At 44.6% G+C, this 22,862-nt stretch overlaps 1 protein-coding gene across 1 annotated transcript in view; it reads right to left on the reverse strand.

Annotated features, from left to right (window-relative positions):
- LOC114858212 (copine-9-like) overlaps positions 1 to 22,862 on the reverse strand; it is a 43,327-nt gene that overhangs the window by 19,149 nt on the left and 1,316 nt on the right. The window contains exons 2-7 of the mRNA XM_029155135.3: positions 22,196 to 22,236; positions 11,494 to 11,540; positions 9,170 to 9,273; positions 9,033 to 9,072; positions 8,902 to 8,904; positions 7,777 to 7,853 (exon numbers count right to left, since the gene is read on the reverse strand). Of these exons, the coding sequence (XP_029010968.1) occupies positions 7,777 to 7,853; positions 8,902 to 8,904; positions 9,033 to 9,072; positions 9,170 to 9,273; positions 11,494 to 11,540; positions 22,196 to 22,236 (312 nt within the window). The remainder of the gene's footprint in view (positions 1 to 7,776; positions 7,854 to 8,901; positions 8,905 to 9,032; positions 9,073 to 9,169; positions 9,274 to 11,493; positions 11,541 to 22,195; positions 22,237 to 22,862) is intronic.

Consider the following 22,862-nt stretch of genomic DNA (forward strand, 5'->3'; position numbering starts at 1 on the left):
AAAACAAGCAGCTAACTTTTTGTTTGTTACATTGAAACAGCTCAAAGGTTCCTGTTTTGCCTTTATCACATTTTACTGCTTCCGTCTTTTTCTTCTGACACTGATAAATAAATTTAAACTACCTCCTTCAAAGGTCATTCTAGCCACTGTAACTTTAACTCAGTGGCTTAAAGACAACAAATCCTATACAACCTATGTATAAACAAAGTCCCCAGGTTCTGATTAAGAATAAATCTTATTAATCCTAACTTTTTATAGCCACCAATCGCTGGAATCAGAAATCCTTCCTTCATTTTCCCCCTGTTTTTGTTCTCCGTGGCCTCTTGGAAATTTTTCTCTTTTTCTTTTGGTCTTTCATTTTAAGGTTCGTAGTTCTGTAAGGGCTTTAGTTGGATGCTCATAATTGAAACAGCTGCTGTGTTACCAATGCAAAAAGAGGAGAGTGAGTCTTGGCTCCTCTGCTCTGTCACGGCACAAAGTCAGCGTGAAAGTCACATCACAGGTTCTGAAACGTACAGAAATTGGTACGCTCCTGTGTGTAGTTATACTCCACTATATACTGTACAGTACACAGTATAGATACTATGATGCTGTTTGGTAGTGGGCCTGTGGGCTAGCTGCAAACAGAACCTATAGGTTCCACTGGATAAGGTTCAGTCTATGAGGGGAAAGCATGAAGGCTGATGTGTATAGACCGAAGGTCTTGTGCATCTTCAAAGAGACAAAGTTTGGGAAAAGGATCATCTCAGACTGGGGTCAATGGCCTTTAAAGAATTGTGGTAGGGGTGTATCCGTTTGCAGAACTGTTGTATTTTCTGTGTTGTTTCATTTCCTTACAACAGTGATGCACAGGAGGAGGATCCCTCTAGACAGCGGAAATGTGACTAATGGTCTTTCACCAGCTCACAAACGCTGATGCAACCGTGTACAATCACAGCTTCCTTCAGCCACGACAACTTTATCCACAACCTCATCGTCTCTCTGCAAATCGTGCTGTTCACCGATTAGAGCCGTGGCTCGAATCTGTTTAAACATTAAAAGTATTTTATCATACAGAATTGTTTAAAACTCTTTTTCTCATTTTATTAGGATTTACTAATCACTGTGTCCTACTGTACATATTTCATTAGATATGGACGAAGTACTACAGTCTTCACCATGATGCTAGTGGAAGTTACACCACTGTCTCTCCTCCACAGCATTATCTGCTTTTGTCTCATTAGACCTGTTTACACTGAGTCGGGCGCTGAGTCTTTGCGTGCTGCCTGCTGCAGGTTAAAGCCAGTCAGCCCTCAGGGGCGCCCTGAATCGGGCCCCGAGCGATCGCCTCACCCACCGGCAAGCGGCTCGTCCGTACACACACAGAATCGCCAGCTCAGGCTCCACTCAGGAGGAGCCTTACAAACTCTAAGTGAAAGAATGCTTCGGTGGAAGTTTAGCAATTTGACACCGACTCGTATAATGATACTCCTTCACTTTTGCAGCGGGGACAAGATTAAATGTCACACATTTAATTTTGGGGCTGATAGGTTTTCACGCGGCTCACAGACTGGAGGCAGCAGCAGAAGAAGTATTTTGTCGTCATGCCTGTCTGCACAGCAGGTCAGATGAGACACCGGACGGCCACACCAGATGGCAGGTGAAGACCCTGAAGTACACAATGACAACAATGATGTGCTGACTCAGGTTAATTAGGGTTGATTTGGTTTATATTTTGTATGTAGGTGAGGAGTCCTTTGTATTTTTTTGTTTTGTTTTGCTGCAGTTCCCTTAAGCTCCTGCTTGTTTCTGAGCTGTTGCTTTGCCTCCAGCGAGTCAAATTCATGCTCGGTGACCAACTTGGGCATTTCCGAATTCCCAGGCTTGGGCTGCTGTCACAGCGTGCTGTGGGCTGTTGTGCCTTTCTCCTGTAGGTCTTCCACGGTGGGGGTGGGGGCTTGTGGACAGGCTGGACAGCTGTTCTCTGAATTATCTTCCACTGTCAGACTCAAGAATGGCAGCAATTTGTTACCATATCCCATCCCCTTCCCTTTTGTGCTGCTCATACATTACAGACATGTCACGGGGAAGCCACGAATGTCTTTCCTTGAGTTTGTAGTTTGTGTAGTGGAGTGTAGCAGTAAATAACTCTGGTGCTCTGGTTTCTGCCGATTGGCACGTCAGACGATGCAGTCGCCCTCTTTCAACCTTCTCCTGTCGCGTATCTAGCACTTTCTGAATCTCTCAGGCTCATTAGCTTCCTCCCCTGGACCAGCTTATTAGACTCTCAGCAATAATCAAGGCAACTTGGGATTTCTCTACTTCACTTCCACATGTGGTTGATATATCTGGAGAATCTGTGCCACTCTATTCCCTGAGGTAAAGTGCAGGATGTGCTGCAGGAGTGTGGAGTGCAGAGGTTGCCATTGAAAACACATTCTACACATTCATTTAAGCATTTAGGGAGGTTTTGACAGGAAGGGTCCCTTGTCACTTCTCTATTGTGGGTGAGAGAGTGTTTTGTGTCTCTGGGGATTCATTCCTACCTGCACATGTTGCAGGAACTCAGTTCATTATTTACCTGGCATAACAGTTCAACTCAAGGCTACAGTAGAATAAACACTAAAATATAATCCTTTCTGTATGTTTTGTCGCAAGCTGCTCGGTCCAGCAGTAAGGTTGGTTTGAAAATTGAGCGAGTTAAAGTGTGGAGTTATCCGGAGTATTCAGACGTAGGCTACAGTACACATGCAGTAGTCTGAGTCGGATTGTACTCCATTCTTCAGCAGCTCGACTCACTTCTATACCCTTTAATCAGGCGGAAGCACTCTTTGCCCACATAGTGTAGCAGGGAAACATTCCAGATAATGTGGATGGATGAAAAGATGAGGGGCCAGTCTGAGCGGCACATGGATGTGTCTACGTCATTCAATGGCATCTTCTGCATTATTTGTGGAAGCAATACGACTATTCAAATATCATCCTAAGGAGGAAAATAGATCAAATACAGCCATAGACGCAAATAAGTTCCACAGCAAAACGAATATTGTTAGCTTATTTTATCCAATCCATCCAACAGCCAGACCTGAAATTATGCCACCAGCAAAACCCAACACTGTCAATTATTTGCAGCCTCTCCCACATCGGCCTCACACACCTGGAGATATTAAAGGCACAATTTCATCATAGTCCTCCAACTAAGGCAACTACACAACGTGTGATGAAATCTCTCTGCAGGAAGCGTCATTTTGTGTAATCACAGACTGTGAGGGAAATCATGGAGCACATGCAGCAGAAGTCAGATGCTAAGAGCGCGCTCGCGCCCGTCTGTGTGGGTTCCAATGTGCTGCAGCGGAATGAGACAGCATCCGCAGATGTCGCTTCGACCACCAGCAGCTCAGCAGCAGTAACATGACACTGGTGGCAATCTGCTGCTGTTTGCGACAGTAAATGTGTTATTTTGATTGCATGCATGGTACTGGTTTGGTCTGTGCAACATCCAGCCGCCCCCAATTGCGCTGCCCTGAGACACTCTGCACCCACAGGCTGACCGGTGGCTTTCTGTAAAGAATCCAGAGGCGCTGGTGCCGCCGCGCGCCCCGGCAGCGCGGCCACCTCCGCCGACAGCCTTCGCATTCACCGCATCCATCCACATCTGAGCCGCTGGCAGCACGTGGGACTGTTAATAGATCTGCCTCATTGTTTCGGATCACTTTTACAAATGGCTGGATTTTTCCCCCGCTTGTCAAGTGTAAGAGGTAATGATATGGTAATGCTTCAAAGTTTTTCACATGCCAAGTGCCGCCTGGTTCTTTTATACATCCACTGTATGCGCGTCTGAGTATAATGAGTTCTATTTCTCTCGACAAACAGCAATTCGACTTTAAAACCACCTCTGGTATGTGGTGGGTACTTTATGGGCGCCCATATAATACATCCTGCCAAGCTGCCCATTTATTTGTTCAAAAGCCGGTACTTTGGATCATTGTTATACTTTTGCCGCCTCGGCTAATAGCCTCCCTCGGTTACCATGGCGACTCCCAGGTAAGTGGAAAAGGAGTGTTTCGTTGGCCGCGCAGCGTGAAGCCCGTTTCTAAAACTGCTGACCTACAAAAACGCACGCCCACCAACGCGAGGAGGCTACAGGAGCCATATATGTTTGGACTGTGTGTGTTTGATGGCAACAAACGCAGGCAAACAATCAATATCCCATGTAGAAGTTTTTTTTTATATAGCACATCTATGTCTGCCCAAGCTTTTGTGTGCTGTGGCTTGTGGGTGTGTGTGCATTTGTCTATATGGGTGTAGTGTTTCTAAATGACACATACTGTAAGAGAGTCCTGCAGTTACTGTAGCAGACTCGACTAATCTCTCTTTATACTGTATTTCTCTCATCAAACTCTTTCTCCTCTCTCAAACCGAGTCCTTCGAGCAAACTTCCTCCCCTCCTGATCCCGCTCCTCCTCTCCCCCTCCCTCTCTTCCTGGTCTGCTGACTTGTCTGTCACCCTTCACACACACTTCCACTATCTCTCTCCCCTTTCGCCTCCCTCACCTCCCTTCATCCTGCCCGTGTTTCCCCCCCTGGGCTTTGCTCTGTCTGATATATCAGCCGCTCCAGACAGCTGTCTATTCCCAGCAGGCAGCCATCAGAGGCACTGACCATATGGGAGGAATATTGATTGCATTCTGTTGCTCTCTTATTGTTTGCTTCTCCTTTGCATTTTCATCCGTTGCCCAGGAAGCTCCGCGTAAACGGCCCCTTTTGGCTCCTTCCACGTTGCCTCTCGCTCCATCTCGCAGGCTGTCAGGAGCCAAACTGCTCAGCTTGCGGTGGAGGGGAAAGCAGGTGCTTTTCGTGACAAAGCCTCGGACATGAGGTGTTTCTGGAGATCATCTGGGAACAGGATGACAGTTGCACATCTCTGCTCTATAGCTTCTCTTGTTGGGGCTGTTTTTATGGATTCAAAACATTTGTTGTTTAAACCGGAATGAGGCCAGATGGTATTTTTGTCTCAGGTATTTTTGTAAATCATTCTACATTTCAGCACGAAAGGACCGACGCTTCAGAATATGTCACATCATATTAAAGTTGCTGTTTTGTTTTAGCAGAGTCTAGTTTTTACAGTGACACTTCTAATAGTGAATTAACCGACTCGCTCAGAGCTTTCATACAGTAGCTACACTGCTAATGCAATTACAATCCACTCTAGATTATAATTACTATAGCTATCAGCTATCAGAATTCCTACTAAAGCATGTTTGCTATTGAGGTGATGATTATTATTACTGAGTATAGACACAATATGTTGGTGATTTTTCATAAAACCATGTTAAATGTGCCATTAGTCCTTCTTTCTAAAGTTTCCTTTCGCTGTGGAGGCTTGAATGCGTCATTGACTGGGCCGTACGGTTATTTGCCCTTGATGAGCTGTGGGGGGTTCAGAGAAAGGTTTAACAGGCCGGGCTCCTGCTAGGTTCGGCTTTAATGAAATCAGAATGTAAAATAACTTTTGTTTAATTTATGAAAAGCATTTGGGTAGTTTTGATTTGTATTTCTGACTGTCTGATGGAAAATAGTGAACCTGAATAAAAATGGGCAGCACAACGAATGTGACCTCAACTTTAAGGAAGAACTGATTCAAGGAACTTCTAAATCAATATATTTTCTCGAACTTTAAGGTTCAGTCAAAGTTTTACTTGATGGCTAGACAGGCCCAGTATCTAAACCGAGCTGGAGGATCCCCCTTGTCAACGTGTTTAAGCTCCACGGTCCTCCATTAATCACAGAGTGAGTCATTAGAAAAGCCTCTCAGACAGAGGTCTTATTCTACGTAACCTCTCACTTATTTCACTTTTCTCATTCGCTGCTCAAGGTGAATTCCATTACCGGTTAGAGTAAAAAGATGATTAATCACATGGAACAGATTTGAGATAAGTGTGGGTAATTGTCCATGTCTCTAAAAGCCTGTTTAATTAAAAAAAAAAAGGTGGGAATCATAAATCTAAGAATGTCTTTAACGGTGCCACCATTTGAGTAAGTGTGTGATTATCAAAGAGCTGGAAGCTTTAAATAAAGACGTACAGTACAGAATCTTAAAAGGGACGAGTTGTTCAGGAAATACAGCTTTGATGTGTCTTTGATTATACGATTGTGAGGTCAGGGTTAAAGTCTATTTTGGTGTTTTTGTGCATGTTCAAGCTCACTTTCGAGCCGCCGTCTCTCCACTTCCTGTTTTTTCCCTGTTGTCCCTCGCTCACCCAGCAGTTTGTTGACACTCTCATCTGTTTGGTTATAATTCAGAGATCAGCTCCAGCAAAGCTTTTGGGAGTTGAAATGAGCTAAGCGATGAACTTGGACAACATTTGAAAATAAATTTGATGTTATGAACAGAATACGAATCGCAGATAATTTAGGCAGTCAAATTTTGACACCACGGTTTGCTTTGCTGAAGGCCAACAGCGCTGGACCTAATACTGGATGGATTGACATTTACACTTGGCACTTCACTGGTGATGAGTGAATCATAACGCTGGAAATCCTCAGACTTTTCCTCAGACAGGCTGAAATAGTCGATTTGTTTGGGATTTTAGTCTAACAGCTTGACAACTGCAATTAAACGTGATATTTGCACATTGACTGATTCCACTTGTCCTATGAAAAATCTAAACGGCGTCTTAACAAATGCTTCCCCTCACTTCATTTCAACTTGAAGAGCGTTGGGATAAAACACTTGACTGCTTGATTGTTTTGTGGCATTTTTCCTTGACAGTCACTGTAAAAGGGACTGGAAAGGTGGGGAAAGACAGTAGGACGCAACAAAAGTCTCCCATTTAGGACTAGACATTTGAATGATACTAATGAGCCATGGAGTGTCCCTGATGATTATTAAAAAATAAAAGCTTGACAATATTGAGATGAATAATGAAATGGCTTAAATAGTTTCTCTATTTAGTTTAAATGTAAAATTTCTGTCTGTCTGGAAATTTAGACATTATGTTTAACATTCTGCGTTTTTCAGCAACATTTTGAGTTGAGTTTTGTTCCTCCTAAAAACAGGGCTCAGACACAATCCAACACCTCCTTGCATCTAAACAAATCATTTTTAGTTTTTCTACTCCTATTCACTTATACAGCTTGTGATTTCCCTCTACAAGGACGCCGGCTGCTGTGAAAGCAGAATTGCTTCCCTGCGCCCATGTGATTAGATCTACAGTCTATAGGCAGACAAAGGTACATACCTCACCTTTCCAACAAAATAGGCTCAAATCTGGCCCATGACCCCTGTGACCCTACATCTACAGTATCCCAGCGTGTTATCTAACAGAAAAGCAGAAACCATAAAACTGAATGAACCATATTCTTCTTTATGCTGCTGGGGAAATGAGCATTGATTTCTATTGTTTGCAAACAAAGCAGCAAAACCTGATCAGACCACGTTTACAACCAACATCCAAAGTTTGATTTCAAAACATCACTGCCGGCTTCAGTCCTTTCCAAAATGAAAGAGGCTCAGTTCTACTTTATGCACAAAAGCTCAGTATGCAGCGATGCAGCAGACTGATGTGGCCTCCAACGCGCTGATCAAACAACATAATAGATTATGCTATTTAAACTGGGTGAGTCTATACGCACTGCATTACTGAGAGACGGCCCATAAATACAGAACAAGCGACAGAGGGGAGCTTGTTTAGGTGCAGCATGTCTATGAGGGATGTGATTCCACAGCTGGACAAACAAAGGGAGACGTGTCTCACCGATACAACAGAAAGAATCATAAGATGCTGCACGACTTACGAGAGGGTCTTTTCCAGTCTTCCTCCTCTGGAGCCAATGATTTCGCCAAGGGTACAGAAGGTCTGGCCCAGAAAGTCCTGGGGTGCGGGGGGTTGGCAAAAAACAATGAATTAATTGCATGACCGAACCAGGAGACAGACTATAATAGTCAGAAAGTACAACCTGCAGATAACGTAATATCACCTAGCTTGATGCAGACGTGGCGCAAATCTCAATTTCACACGTGCCCATTGGTCCCTGATTCTCTGTGCTTGAAACTTTTTTTAAAGAGTTTATAAGTTTGCACAAGGGAGGCAGCACATTAAAATGAACATTAACTAATTAGTCCACACGTTCCTGTCCCTCCTGTGCCTTAATAAATGGCGTTAGCAGCAAAAATAACAGGCTCAGTAGCAATTACGAAAGCCAGTAAAAATCAATAGGGATGGCAAGAGAAAAACTAAAATTCCATTAAAGTTTAATCTCATTTTATTGAAATGTCATTTTAGATTTAGGGCTTTAATTTCACCCTCTATATAAGCATGCATTAACCTAACTAGGTCAAGCTCAGTAAGCTCTGGTGGGTGGCATATTTCAGGGGCTCGTTGACCGGCCACGCTGTCCTCGCAACAGAAAAGAAAAGCGTTTTCATTGAACGGCTGATTCAGGAATTTACACAGAAAAATGGGTGATAAAAACAGAAACACACACAAAAACAAACTTCTGCCCTTGTTGCCCAGCAACAAGGGCAGAACCCCACACGGTGATGGCTGTGGTGGGTGGGTGTCGGGCGGGTGTAGGTGTGAATCCCTCCCCGGACCCAGACATGCACAATCTGCCTGGAACAACAGCAGCTGCTCGGCCTTTGAAGTGGAGTTCTGAAAGTTGCTTTACCTGAGCGAGCGATAAAATGCGGCGGGACAAAATGAGGAACAACACTACAGGGGGAAGCGTTCCAGGAAGGTGCTGTTAAGGGTTTGTCCTTGATGAAATGGAGAAAAAAAAAAGACAAGAGAATGGGAGAGAAATAATAAAACTGAAGTGAATGAAGCACAACAGCACACAAAGATATACTGAAAACAAAAAAAAAAAGCGGAATGAATGAAACATCTTGTCGCAAGGACAACACAATATGTAAACACTCACCTTCTGCTCTCCCGCCGCATCCATTTGTGAAGGAATGGAGGAGAAACAAGAAAGAGATTGTGAGTCATGACCAGAGGCTGGATGTGAGACGTTCAAAGACGGATGGAGATGGAGTTTAACATGTTGCTTACGTGTTTGGAAATGTTGCAGCTTCTGGAGTCGACATTATACCTGTAGGAAGAGTTAGAAATTGATTGATGATTGATGAAATCCTTTTACATTGGTTTGAACCTAATATGAATAATTGATGTGGTGACAGGATACTCACACGTCAAACCGCAGGTTCTGTTTCTCTTCAAAGAAGAAGTCCAGGACAAACTTCCTGACAAAATCGGGGTTGTGAGTGTTATCGATGACCTCTGTCCTGCCAAACTAGAAAAGGAAGAAAATGTGATCATTGGTGACATTGATCTAAAGGTCAATAACTGTTATTAGGCTCGCGCCGAGAAACTACAAGGAGTAAATAAAATTAAGTCCACTGCACCGAAACCTATTACTTGAACATTTCACACAGGCCCAGAATTCATAAATATTCCTTTCAGAAGGAAAAGGAAGACTGTGCTGTGTTATGTGCTAAATCCTGTGCCCCCTGAGAAATCTGTTGCATTAGATCCAGCACCCACCGAGTCCCAGGCTCAGGCCGTCTCTCCATCTCCCTGACAATCACACCTGTAATCCCTCGGTGGACTGCCAGCCTCGCCTCCGTGACCTGGGCCGACAGCACCGTGTAATGAGCTATTGATCCTGGCGTTGGTGCTCTGCAGCCGCAATACCCCGACTCATGTCTTTAGCGCCCAGCGCACATAATCCGCGCCATCAACTGTGTCCCCAGCCTATCCATTACCAAAGCCTCGCATGGGAGTGTATTGGCCACGTCAACCCTCAGGGAAAATCCCCCGATGGTCCTTGTAGTGTTTCTATTTTCGGGGCTGGAGGTCTTCGGTTCACTCAGATGTTAGGGACTAATTGGTGCTGGGGCAGACGCTCAGGGAATTGCTCTATAACTAAGGAAGATGTTGAATGATGACGAATGTTGTGCTATACTGTAGTATCGGATTATCACGGATTGTACATATCTTGGTTGTGGTGCAGATCTCAATAGATTACTTTATATGTTGCACTGGCTTCACTGTGGATTAGGACGCTGGGGAAGTCATACAGTATGCCCAGATGTGTGTAAATGAAAAGCAGCAGCAGACTTGTGATCAGCCAACGTGTGTGAATGCACTAAAACAAGGGTTTTACATGATGAGTTTACACTAATCACTCAAAGACTCAGTCACTCCTGCTTCGCTAGACTCTCAGTGCACCACATACTGTGCATGACAATGGTGGAACCTGCAGAGGAGCGTTCACACAGCATCTTAATATATTATCAGACTCTCTTTTTCATCTGTGCACTTTGGCAGCAGATGAGGTTTTGCTGAATTTCCGCAGCAGAAGAGCTTTTGCTCGTTCTAATGCGCTAGTCGTTAATATCACCAAGGCTGACCACTGCGCATTCAAAATAGCAGATGCCCCAATAAAACAAGCCGCCAGGTTATCGCAGGGACGCTGCTGTGTGTGGACCCCTCCAGGGTCACCTCAGATGATTTGTGGGCGTCGGTGAGTGGAGGATCCAACCGGCCGGGGGGAAAAAAATGAAGCACTTCGCACAGGAAGCACAAACAACAATTACCTGGTGTGAACCTGAAAAACCTGAAAAAACCAAAACACACGGCGGATGGAATGTGACCTATAGGGGTCATGAGCACTCCGCGTTACAGAGCCTCGAAGGTACTGTGTGGTGACGCGGGAGGGCTCCTACCTGCACAGGCTGATTGCGCTAACAAATTACACATCAAGTACTGTCATAATGAAAAGCATGATATCAACAGCAAACAAAGGATTTGTCAGGTTCCCATTCATGCACAATTATCCGCCCGTGCCGCCGATCGGCGCGCGGCCGACAGCGAGATGTTTACTCTGCTGATTGCGCCGCGATTCAAGCCGCGCTTTTGATTAAAGCTTTGTAACGCGGCATAAAAGGTGTGAGGCGTCTTGAAGTGAGGTGATGAGCAGAGGCACAGCTCTCGCTGACATATCTGTGTTGACTCGGATTTTACCAAGGGGTAAATAGGCCCGATGGTGATGGAATCCCACAGGCGAGTAAGACGAAGGAGAAGGGGAAGGGATTCAAAGGAGCAGTAATGAATGGAATATTTAATCAAGCTGAACGTCTTTTTTCTTCCTGATGTGAATTTTCTTCATCCAACCTCAAAAAACTGGTATAATGAGGTCCTTTTTATGTATTTATACTTTAACCTCTATTCCTAATTTATCAGCTTGGGTCAGTTCAATCGAGTTTTGTTCTGCGATCTCAGTCAATTCCAGACAGTAGCTACACTTGTGTGAGCAAGTGAGGAGGATGACACTTTCAATTTTCTACAACAATGTTCTCAGCTGTGCGCGGCGTCGCCTCCAGACGTCTCCTCTGCTCGCCCTCGAAAAGTTTCTTCAAGTTAATACTCACAGTAGCATCCTCTACACAGTAGCACGTCAGAACTGCCGGCTCTTTGAGTGCGGAACGAAGCGTTTCTTACTGTAACTCACCTCCCTCCACTCTTTGGTTCCCACAGCTTGAATGTACAGCACAACCACTGGAGGGAGAAGAAAAATAGAATATATTAAGTTTTCATTAGATGAAGAGAGGGGGTGTTTGGCACCAGCAGCTGCAGAATGATATTAAAACACTCCAGTAAAAAAAGAAAAAAAAATACACTGTGACCCACATTATTTTATTACAGTGGATCTGGCTTCGCTAGAAGCATTGTCAATAATTCTTAAAAAAAACACAATGGAATTTTGGATATATTAAAAAATTTACATGACAATTAAATCAGTCACCCTAAAGATGATGTGACTGTGTAGGAGTCATCTATGCCTGTTAATGGATTATTCTAGGGAACAAATGGGACTTTCAACTTTGAGGGGAACCGGCAGAGTTTTGGTTAAAGAAGAACAGAAGAAGAACACACACATAGAAAATTATGGGACAGGAAAACTAATGTTGTAAAGCTGTTAGCGGGGCTAATTTATTCCTACCATTCATTTGGACATTTTCCCTTTGAATTGTGAAGATGCAGCCAGAATAAAACCCCCAAATGAGATCCACACGTCCGCACATAAACAAACAACACTGACTTAATGCTCCCGTGGGACGTGTTGATAATTGGCCGGGTTGCTGGTTCCGAGCAGACGGCTACCACCAGCCCGCGTTTGCCTCTTTAAAGTCGGACCTTAGCTCTAATGAACTTCAGACTGTCTGGACAAGGGGACAATTAAAACCGCACATTCCCAACTAATGAGCAATTAAAAGAGGACGGAGGTTGGACAGAAAGCCTTTCAAGACACAGAGTCTCGAGTTAAGTTGGTTTTGTCAATACAAGTGTGACCAGTAGGATGTTAGACTCTAGTTAAATTACAAAATAAGAGGCTGTTTGTCAAATCCCCAATGAACTCTCAAGAGATGAAATAATGATCCACAAGGGACGAAAATCAAAATCACAGGACCTTGTTGCATCATCCAAGGTTGCCCAGTACCTCGGTCCAACACTGGGCTCTTTCTATTTCTAATCTACATAGAGGTTATATCAGCAGCGACTGCGTCTGAAGAGGCTGACCGATTGTCTGCTTTATGGAAAGTGACTGAGAAAGGAAGGACCCATCTGCTCACACTAAACCCTGCACGGGCACCCAGGTGACTCAGAACATGAATGAATCCGAATTGGACATAAATCCCATTAAGTTCCCACATGGACCCACAGCTTAGCAATATACCACGAAGAGAGAGGGGCTGCAGAGGCCAAGGAATAGGCTGCACACGCGCTATGGAGGAGGGCACGTCTCCCCCTATGTGTGTAAATGAATCAGAGCAGCCTGCAGGCCGACGGTCACGTCACCCACACGTGTGATCTTTATGACTGTAAACGAGTATGGAGGCCAAACACAAGCGAACACAAGCGTTTAAATCGGAAATACTACAGGGATGTGTCTTTATTATCAAGTGGGAGCTGTCAGCTGTTAAAAAGAACAGCAGCTGTTACTGTCACAGACCTACTCACACAACCCTCAGGTTCACTGAAGTATATGTGTATACACACCCTGGCCACTTTATTAGGTACCTCTACAGGATACAGTTTCACTCAGCTCTAATTCAATAGTTTGGGATGAAGCCCTATGAAAAATAATAATTATATAATATGCATATTACCTTTCTGACTGTGTTTTTATTTATATTAGTGTAAAAATAGAGTTAATTGCAGGTAGACTGTACTTTCTGACTTGACTCCCGTTAATTCCCGTGTGGGATGACACCCTCGCTCACCATTGACTGTACAGGGGGATTTCTAGCGGCCTGCCTCCAGGATTTGAACTGCAGGAAAACATAAGTAGGCAGCCACAGAGAGGATACCACAGGCTTACTCACAGGCTGAGGCCACAAGCTGCTCAGCGGGAGGTGGAACACAGAGGTGGTCCAGTGGCAGGAGCACGGGAGGGGGGGGCAGAAAGGGACTACTCACTGAGTTAGTGGGAGCATTAGGGAGAAGGGCAGAGAAAGGAGGACAAGGAACAACAGGAGTGGATAAACAAGAGGGACGTGTTGGAGATGAGGAGAAGGAGATTAGATGGACAGATGTTGGGCAAACACAAGCAAAATCGAAACCTGAGTGTGCTCCAGTCATTTCATCAGGAAAAGGTTTTAAGCCCCCCCCATAAAACTCAAGTACCTCTTACATAGAAAAATAGGTAAGAGTGGGTGCGCACACATTCTCGATAACATATTGATCTGCTGCCAAGGAGGATAAGACAAAGAGCCTGGAACCCTGGGAAACAAATACTTCAACCTCAGTGGAGTAGTTGTGTCAAAGCTGCACAGCTGGCATCCAATAGAAAACGCCGGCAGCATGAGGCTTCTGTGGAAATGCAACCGTCTCCAGTGTCTGTAGCAGAGCAGGAAATTCTCAGTGATGCAATTTCAGGCTCTAACTTTTATGATAGAGTCAAATCAACATTCCCAACTATGCAAATCAGTGTCGTCAAATGGAAGGAAAGCGGCAGGTATCCGAGCTCGTTGCCGGGAGATGACGTTCAGACAGCTCACGTGTGCAGAATCTGCAGGAGCAGACAAGTTTCTACCACTTAAGGACACTGAGCTCATTAAAAGAAAGTATTTAGACAAAAAAACACTGAGTCGTTTCTACGTGGGATGCAAGAGCTCCGTCAACAGGAAGCGCCCGCGCTGCCTCCACAGAAACCAAGGCCGTGTCAACATACGGCTCTTTATTAGCGGAGAGGAGGAAGCTCCGCGAACAGGGGCGGCACGAAGCTGCCGCCGTCGTCAATTTGGGAGCAGATTAGAGCCAAGTTTTGTTCTTACTGCACCCCAGTTAATATGCAGATCAATTCAAGTCACGCAGTGTGAAATCAAGAAATAAACACGCTGCAATAATGCAAATTGCTGGTTCCCACAGCTGCAGGAGACATCAACGTATAGAGCTAATGAGCGTGACTTCATCCAGTGCAGTCACTTGGCAAAACACTTACACCTACAGAGCATGATGGTACGATTCATTCTCAAATGATTTAATAATTGTGTGCTGTTCATGAGCTGATTTTAGCACCGTTCCATGGAATAAAACACCCTTTTCTGATTTCTACTTTGCAGCTTTGAGTGCCAGCAACGAGCTCTGAATTCACACTAGTAAACTGAATTTCAAACACGCACATCTTCACTGGCCATTGTAAAAAAATAAAAAAGTAAATGACATAACCTTCCTATCAGCGACATTGCTCTCACAGCTGAGACACAATTTGTCTGCGAAAACCTTTGGCAATAAAAACAGTCTGGCTCAAAATGCAAATGCAGCAGGGACACCTCTTAATATAATGCAATGCAATAAAAGCGCGGCTCCCAACGTGACCTCGGCGATAGACATCGAGTAGAACTATCCCCTTCCTAAAAGCTCCAACTTAAAAGCTGTGAAATTATAACCTTGTATAAGTGGAATAAATGACAGAGAGGCTGGAATGGATTAGGCCGTGCAGGTGTCCCTAATTTGCTCTTATTGCATGTGCTGGACTTAAGACGTGGACGTCCATGCTAATTCTAGGAGATACAGCTTTTTTCTTTAAATAATGTGATTATTCAGTGCTGTGGGTGTGGGGTGGGCTGTAAACGCCAGAGATGACTGATCACCTTTTCTTCAGATCTCACTGGGAAACCCCAGGGGTAATTAGAGACCAGTGACCTTTATTCTTATGGTACTGTATGACTCAGGCCTTGCCTTTATTCTCCTCCACACAGAGCCTATATTTATTTATAACCCACCTGCCTATGGAAGGGAAACTTTGATGCTTCCTCGTCTTAAAATCACCCAAACAACAAAGCGTAGAATCCGAGAGAATCAGTCAAGAATCAAGAAAGGCATTCAAGTGGATTCGGCATCAAATGAAAAGCAGCCATAATCCTATCGTTTGTCAGAGCGTAATCGTCCACATGAGTCATTTTGGAAGCGCAGCAGACATGAAAACAGATTTTTAAACAGGTCAAGGAACAAACTCTCCAAATCACACCTGCTGTGCCTTGACAAAACATTACCTCCTACCTGCTGATGAGTCAGATTCCTCCAGCGATAGCGCAAAATGCATGAAGCAGGAAGCGTTGCATAGTGAATAATTTAATAACCATGACTCACTAACTTCGCAATGAGACGCCGCAAAGACTAATCATAACGGTTTCAATGCACGGTTGTGTTTACTTCTAAATGCTGCGGGACCGGTGGGAGCAGGGAGGCCGTCTCGCCTACAGCTTCTGGAGTGAAACACCCATGCATGCGGCTGCAAGCTGACAATACTCCAACAGCAAATGTTGTTGCATAAGAGAAGTGGGATGTTTCATATGGGAGCTTGATAGCAGTTTAGATGGCGGTGGATAGCAATAAAAGGGAGCCGGATGAATCCTGTGTGGAGCTTCTGGAGCAGCGGGCGAGGACGTGGCGCTCTGTTCAGCTTTCAAAGTTCTGAATGATCCAGTGTCATCAGTGATTTTGTCAGTAGTTTAGAATAACGTTCTTATCAGTTTAATGCCTCATTTGAATATCAATTGGCGCCAGAAATTATGCTTTTTGAAGAGCAGAGGGGTCACGTCGGCAGAAAGGTTGTTTCAAAAAATAGCAAACAGTTCTGTCATAGCTGTTGGGAATAAAAAGGAAAATATCTCATGAATTCCATTATTGTTATCTCAGGCTAAATCAACGCGTTGTACAGATTCGTCTTTCAACCAATGATCTTTTTTTTTTTTGTTCTTTCAGCCCATAATGTCTTCGGGGATGTAATTTCCTCACAGCTGCTGCCGTTTAAATGAAGAGACGAGTCGTACTTGTGCTGGGAAATGCACAAGAGCCGTTTGTGACTCTCCAAGGGCAACAGTGATGTCGCTGGGGTCATGTTAAAATCCAGTGAGGGGTGTGCACGGGGTCAGCGTGGGCTTCCAGCTACTGTACCAGCGGGACAGCGTGTGTGTGTGTGTGTGTGTGTGTGTGTGTGTGTGTGTGTGTGTGTGTGTGTGTGTGTGTGTGTGTGTGTGTGTGTGTGTGTGTGTGTGTGTGTGTGTGAAAGGATCCTTTTCAAAGTAAAACATCAGTCATTTAAAAGAACTGACACCTACTTTAAAACACTGACTGACAGCATAAATTAGTACGCGGCATGCACAAATATGTTCCAGAAGGGCTTACATAACCAGAGCCTGTGTGGAACAGAATATCAGAGTAAAGTCAACTGCGATTGACGGACTGAGTCGATTAATGTGCCGTACGTTTAGGTCTGGAATTCTGTGAGTCAAGTCCAGGAGGAGATCGATTCAAGGGAAGGCAGACACTTCGGCTTTGGGCCAAATCAGGTGACTGAAGGTCAAACAACGTCCCAGTGAAATAGGGATTCATCTATTCATTTAGTTAGACTTTGTATACATATACAGTAGAATACTGTATCTAATTTAACTCAGTTAATCAACAACCTGAGCACAAACAGGGATCTTTAATCGAACAATGAAGTAAATTCATTTGAACAATCTGTTAACTTCTAAAGAGATAAAAGTTTTTCTTTCAGCTTTGAAGCTGCAGGCAGCATATGGTCGTCTGCCATTTTGGTTAGAAGTCATTGGAATTACCTGCGATGTGTCACAGCTCACTGCAACCTACAACAGAAATGTTTCAATGAAATAAAATAAGGCAAATGAAAAAACGCTAGTAGAGACACTTCACAGCTGCCACACAGATGCCAGAGACAGAAAACATGTACACAGCTAGAGAAGCAAAAGAAGCGAACGTCTATGAACCTGATCTAAGATAAGATGTCCTCGAAATGTCCTCGCTACAGCAGCAGTACAGCAGAGAACAGCAGTACAGCAGAGAAGACTAACGGTAACAGTAATAATGCATTATATACAAATGATAAGCACTATAAGAATATACTGTAATCACTCATCTCAGATGAAGTCGCAGCTACGAGCAGCCCAAAACTTGCCTCCACACAGTAAAGAGCAATGCATTTCTGCTAGCTGTTCTTAGTTATGCATGATGTTTTAGCTCATTAAGTCTTGCACAAGGATGCACATGCATCCCATAGTAAGAGCAAAGGCGCCACGGATCAGAGTGTCACTTCCTGTTTTGGCCTCTGGGTTCCACTGGACAGGGTTTTTCACGTTTGGTAGAACTTAAAACTGAATATAGCTATGACAGGAGCCTCAAATTGCACCAAAAGCTTAAATCCAAATAAAAACACAGACGTGACGTGACTTGAAGAGCATCCCAACAATGAAGACTTCTCGTATGCACAAAGGAAGCCCACCTCGCTGAACATTGTCATTGTTGTGTACTGCTCCCAGGGCTCCTGTTTATTCCACCTGGAGCATAAACGGCTCCCGGGAAGCTTCCTGCTAAAAACACAGGGACAGCAGTTATCCATCATCCACGTGTGGGCGGATACGGGGAGGCATCAGGTAATTTGATGGTGAAGTCAGAGAAACCAAAATTTAATTTACACGATCACCAGTCGGCCTGATAGAACATCCCCAAGGACAAACTCTGAGTCATCAATAAATTAGATCAGGAGAAGTGCATAAGGGTATTGCTCTGGCGTCTTGGCACATACTTGTACATACTTAGTGGAAAGCGGTGACACACAAACACGCCACGGCGACGCACACGCTAGACAAAACAGCCTCCAGAAGCGTCTGGAGAGGAGGACGACTTCAGGTGGAGGAGAGAGCGACTTGTTCAGGATCACCAGCGTTAATCTCCACACATAACACCTCACTTCATATTGTTAGAGCCTCAGCTTGACATTTCTCACTTTTATTAAAGTAACAAACGACTCTGATTAATCAGCTGGTAGTAGATTAGCAAATAAGACCAGGAGATTTATTAAGACCCCCAGCGATGCAGAGCGACATGTAAAGGAATTGCTCATCAACATCGTCCTCTGCTCAGAATCGGCTTTACTCTACGTTCTGCTTTTCATTAGGCGGGACATGAAAGCATAAGAATTCATTGTACAGATCAATCATGTGAATCAAATAAACGCTTTCCCCCCCAGGACAGTACATTGTGCAGTTTTGCTTTCAGTGTCCTGGAAGGAAGGAAGAAATTGAAGCCAGCGTTGACACAATAAGCAGTTGTGCCCTACATGCAGCTCTGATTGAGCATTTATAATTTGATTAAATCTCATTAGATAAGTGGAAAAAAGAATGATGATTGACTGAGTGGGTCAGCCTCTTCACTCCCACGCGGTTAATTACTGCTTCCCTGTTATAAACCGCCGGCACCTGACTGAGCGCGGCCGGACGCTGCACAGTGGGTGCAAACACGACAGTGGAGTGAAGGTTTGACCGGAGGTTGAGGTTCAACCTGTGGGAAGACAGATGCATTGAGATGTGTGTGTCACATGGCTGTGCTCAGAGGTGCTGCTCCCTGTTGAATAATACTATTTGCATCACGTAGACCAGATTTGCATGCGATAGGAAGGAGTTATGCTGGGGGGTTGAACCAAAAGGTCATATGACCTTTGTGACCTTGGCTCCATTGGGGACACCAGCTGGAATCAGATTTTTTTCCAAGGGAGCCTTGATTCAGCTGCCAGCTACATTTAAACGTCACTCCATCCGCTCCAAAAGCTCCACAAAAAGAACACAGGGGGAAGAAGACTGTCGCTGGTGATTATGAAATTCCACCAAAGCGCTGCAGGTGATAGGAACAGATGCTCCTGTGCAGGTGCAGCGCTCGGTGCCGTGTTGTACCGTCACCGGGGAACCTAAAAACATTTGCGGCTCTTTTTAAAGGTCCAGCAGCTAATGGGCGTGTTATACGACGTTGTTATGCTTTTACCAGTCCCAGTCAGGTCAGATGGTGGCAGCTCAGAATGGTGCAAAATGACCCATTTTATTTCAGGTCAGCGCGCGTGAGCCGAGCGTTCAGGACCCCAAGACGGTTTAATATGGACACGGACGCGGGTTAATATCAGACGGGCCCATAAAGCTCTCCTTTAATATCGCACACCCAACTAATGGTACTTACTGCACTTACTCCTAAACCACTTTATGCTAATGTTTCACTGCTGGCTCTCTGAGTGCTGCGTGCATCGCTGCTGCAAGTGTTGAGGCTCTACAGTACGTGTCCTCGTCCGTATCGGTTGAGGTTCTGTTGGTAACAGTTAGATCCTCCAGCTCTAGTGCACAGACCAGCACAGCCCACTGCTTATCGGACTCAGGCACCTATCTGTCTGTCTGTCTGTCTGTCTGTCTGTCTGTCTGTCTGTCTGTCTGTCTGTCTGTCTGTCTGTATGCCTGTCTGTCTGTCTGTCTGCCTGTATTTCTGTCTGTCTGTCTGTCTGTCTGTCTGTCTGCCTGCCTGCCTGCCTGCCTGCCTGCCTGCCTGCCTGTCTGTCTGTCTGTCTGTCTGTCTGTCTGTCTGTCTGTCTGTCTGTCTGTCTTTCCGACTGCCTGCCTGCCTGCCTGCCTGTCTGCCTGCCTGCCTGTCTGTCTGTCTGTCTGTCTGTCTGTCTGCCTGCCTGCCTGCCTGCCTGCCTGTCTGTCTGTCTGTCTGTCTGTCTGTCTGTCTGTCTGTCTGTCTGTCTTTCCGACTGCCTGCCTGCCTGCCTGCCTGCCTGCCTGCCTGTCTGTCTGCCTGCCTGCCTGCCTGCCTGTCTGTCTGTCTGTCTGTCTGTCTGTCTGTCTGTCTGTCTGTCTGTCTGTCTGTCTGTCTTTCCGACTGCCTGCCTGCCTGCCTGCCTGCCTGCCTGCCTGCCTGCCTGTCTGTCTGCCTTTCTGGGGCCCAGTAACTGCCCCGGCGTCCGTCCGCGTGGACCAGTCTCAGACGTTATCACCGGGGCCTCAGGACCAGACTTAGACAGCTGCGCTCTCCAGCTGTGATTTGTGTAGCTCATTTAAAGCCAGAGCATCTGGCGGAGTCGGGGGGGGGGGGCAAGCGTATTGTCTGAGAAAGCTTTTAAAGGTGTGTTTCTCATTCAGGAGCTACGGCGCTCACTGGTAAAGGCAGAAAGCCTCAGGGTCAAAAGGGCAAAAGAGATAAACACCTAAAACTTCTCATTACTACACAGATGTTACCCTGTAGTTCTCTGATGGCTGCATTTGGCTGAAGAACGTGCCTGCAGAAAAACAGGCAGCTAATTTCCATTAACATTGTTTTACACTTCTATCAGATGACACTAACATCTACTGGCTCACTTCGCGTCCTGACAGGCTCACACCATGCCGAGTTGTGTTTATTTCCCGCCTGTCGTCTTAAACATTGTTAATTTCTCCCCATTCAGCACTTCAAGCCTTGTGACTCCCCATCTTTTCTGCCTCGCATCTTTCATTCTGCTCTTCTGGTCAATCAGCAAGATTTTATGCTTTGAAAATAAAACACAGTCGTGATGTTGCTGAACGGCTCCCCGCAGAGAAGCGTTTGGTCCTTCACAGCATCAGCTGGCAGTAAATTGATGGATGTCAGGTTATTACTTGAATTTGTAGTCAGCGGTGAAAATTCGGCATGCAAACACAGCAGAGTAGCAGAAAACACAAAGTCGACCAAAATGTCACGACAGGACTTTTTTTACAAAGATCTGGAAATGAAAGAAATCAGTCATGCTTGAAACCCCCAGAAAACGCTGTTTAAAGTCATATTTACACCCAAGACTGTCTCCTGTACAAGTGACTGCAACGGCAATATGTTCTGTAGGAAATGTAATTATAGCAGATACAGAATGTTTAGATGCATAAATACATTTCTAATGAATAAGCCGCTGTGTTTATCAATAGCCGTGAAGCCACAGAGGAGGTGATTAGGCTGAAATTCAGGTCATCACTGCGACGCGGACGAGTTTGGCTCTAGAAAAGGCCTGAGGTTAAGTTGAGGCAAAAAGAATCAAGGAAAGCAAAAGTTATGGTTCTTTTTGCCAGTAAATAAACATCACATTGTATTTGCTGTTGCCAGGTACGTAAACAACAGTTCCTAAGAATGAGAAGACGAAACACTAAATATATTTATATATCATACGCTTTAGTTGTAAATGTTTTTGTGATTATTTTTCTGGACTCTTGTGCTGTGCTTCCCTTCTGAACGCTAACGCTAACACTGTTAGCTCCACAAGCAGCGAGAAGAGTGAGCCAGGCGAGAATTATCACACGTATACATTTAAAGGTCAGTGACATTTTCCTTCATTCAGTGTCATACTGTATGGTTTACAGTACAGTATATATAGTATATCTATTCTATAAATAGAGATTTATAGACTGCATGCTTGTTGTGCAGCCATCCGTTAAGACACTCAAATGGGAACGAGGCTCCAGCTGGGTTTTTAATGCTAGCTTTTCCAGCTCTGACATCTTCCTTCAACCTTAACACCTTCCTCCGTCAGGATTTCTACAGCGCGTTCTGAAGCCGAGCTTCAGTCTCATATCCTGACCTCTCTTCAACCTTGAATTTTTTTTTTACTGGTTATGTCCTTGTTCTTCATTCTCAATTTCCACCCTGTATTTTATCAGTGGAGCAGTCAACCATATAGCTCTGACCTTCTTCAGGATTATTTACCAGATTGAAACCCAGAAGAGAGTAAAACACCATTTAAAATGTAGGGAGCCCAAATGTAATATACAGTAGATGCAAAAACTAAACTACAGTTTATAACAGACATTATACAGTATGGACAATAATCTTTTTGATGGGTTCAGAAGAGGAAACAACATCCAACATACCAGGGTCTGACTTGGAGAAGGTGTCCACATCCAGTAAACTCCTGAGAAAACAAGATAAAACAACAAAAACGTGTTAACGGTAAATGACTGTGTGATAACATGCATTTAATTCTTTCAGTGTTCTTATTAAAGCAGCTAATGGAGAGGTTTAAAATCTTTGTACCTGACATATGCTCCACTGTTCTGCTAAATGACAACTCAACAGCTCCTGAACTATTTGTTGTGTCGGCCCATTAGGAAGTCATCAACGAGCCACTAACCCTCGGAACAGCCTTCACTTCTCCCTCTCATTATTACACATGATTTCAGCTTGTAGAACCACAACAAATTTGGGTTCGACAGCACAGACTTTATGGGTGATGCTTTGTACCGGACTGGTTATGTGGATTCATAATAGGAAGGGTACTAGCTAACCTTGTTTGCGGTTCAAGGTGTCCTGTCAACAGTTTAATAAATGGCTCGTTTGCTGTATAATGAAGTCCTCTGGGGATATAAATATCTGGGTTGCGATGCCACTGATGAATTCAGGTAAAACTAGGTGGCGGCGCCATATTCACTTTACTTCACCACTCCACCTAAAAATATGTTTTATTATACAGTATAATATTATATACCTCTTCTGAAGTGGGTACGACTCAAATCTCCCCAAAGTTTGGACCAAACACAT

The sequence above is a fragment of the Betta splendens genome, chromosome 7, assembly GCF_900634795.4.
Source record: "Betta splendens chromosome 7, fBetSpl5.4, whole genome shotgun sequence".
NCBI lineage: Eukaryota > Metazoa > Chordata > Actinopteri > Anabantiformes > Osphronemidae > Betta > Betta splendens.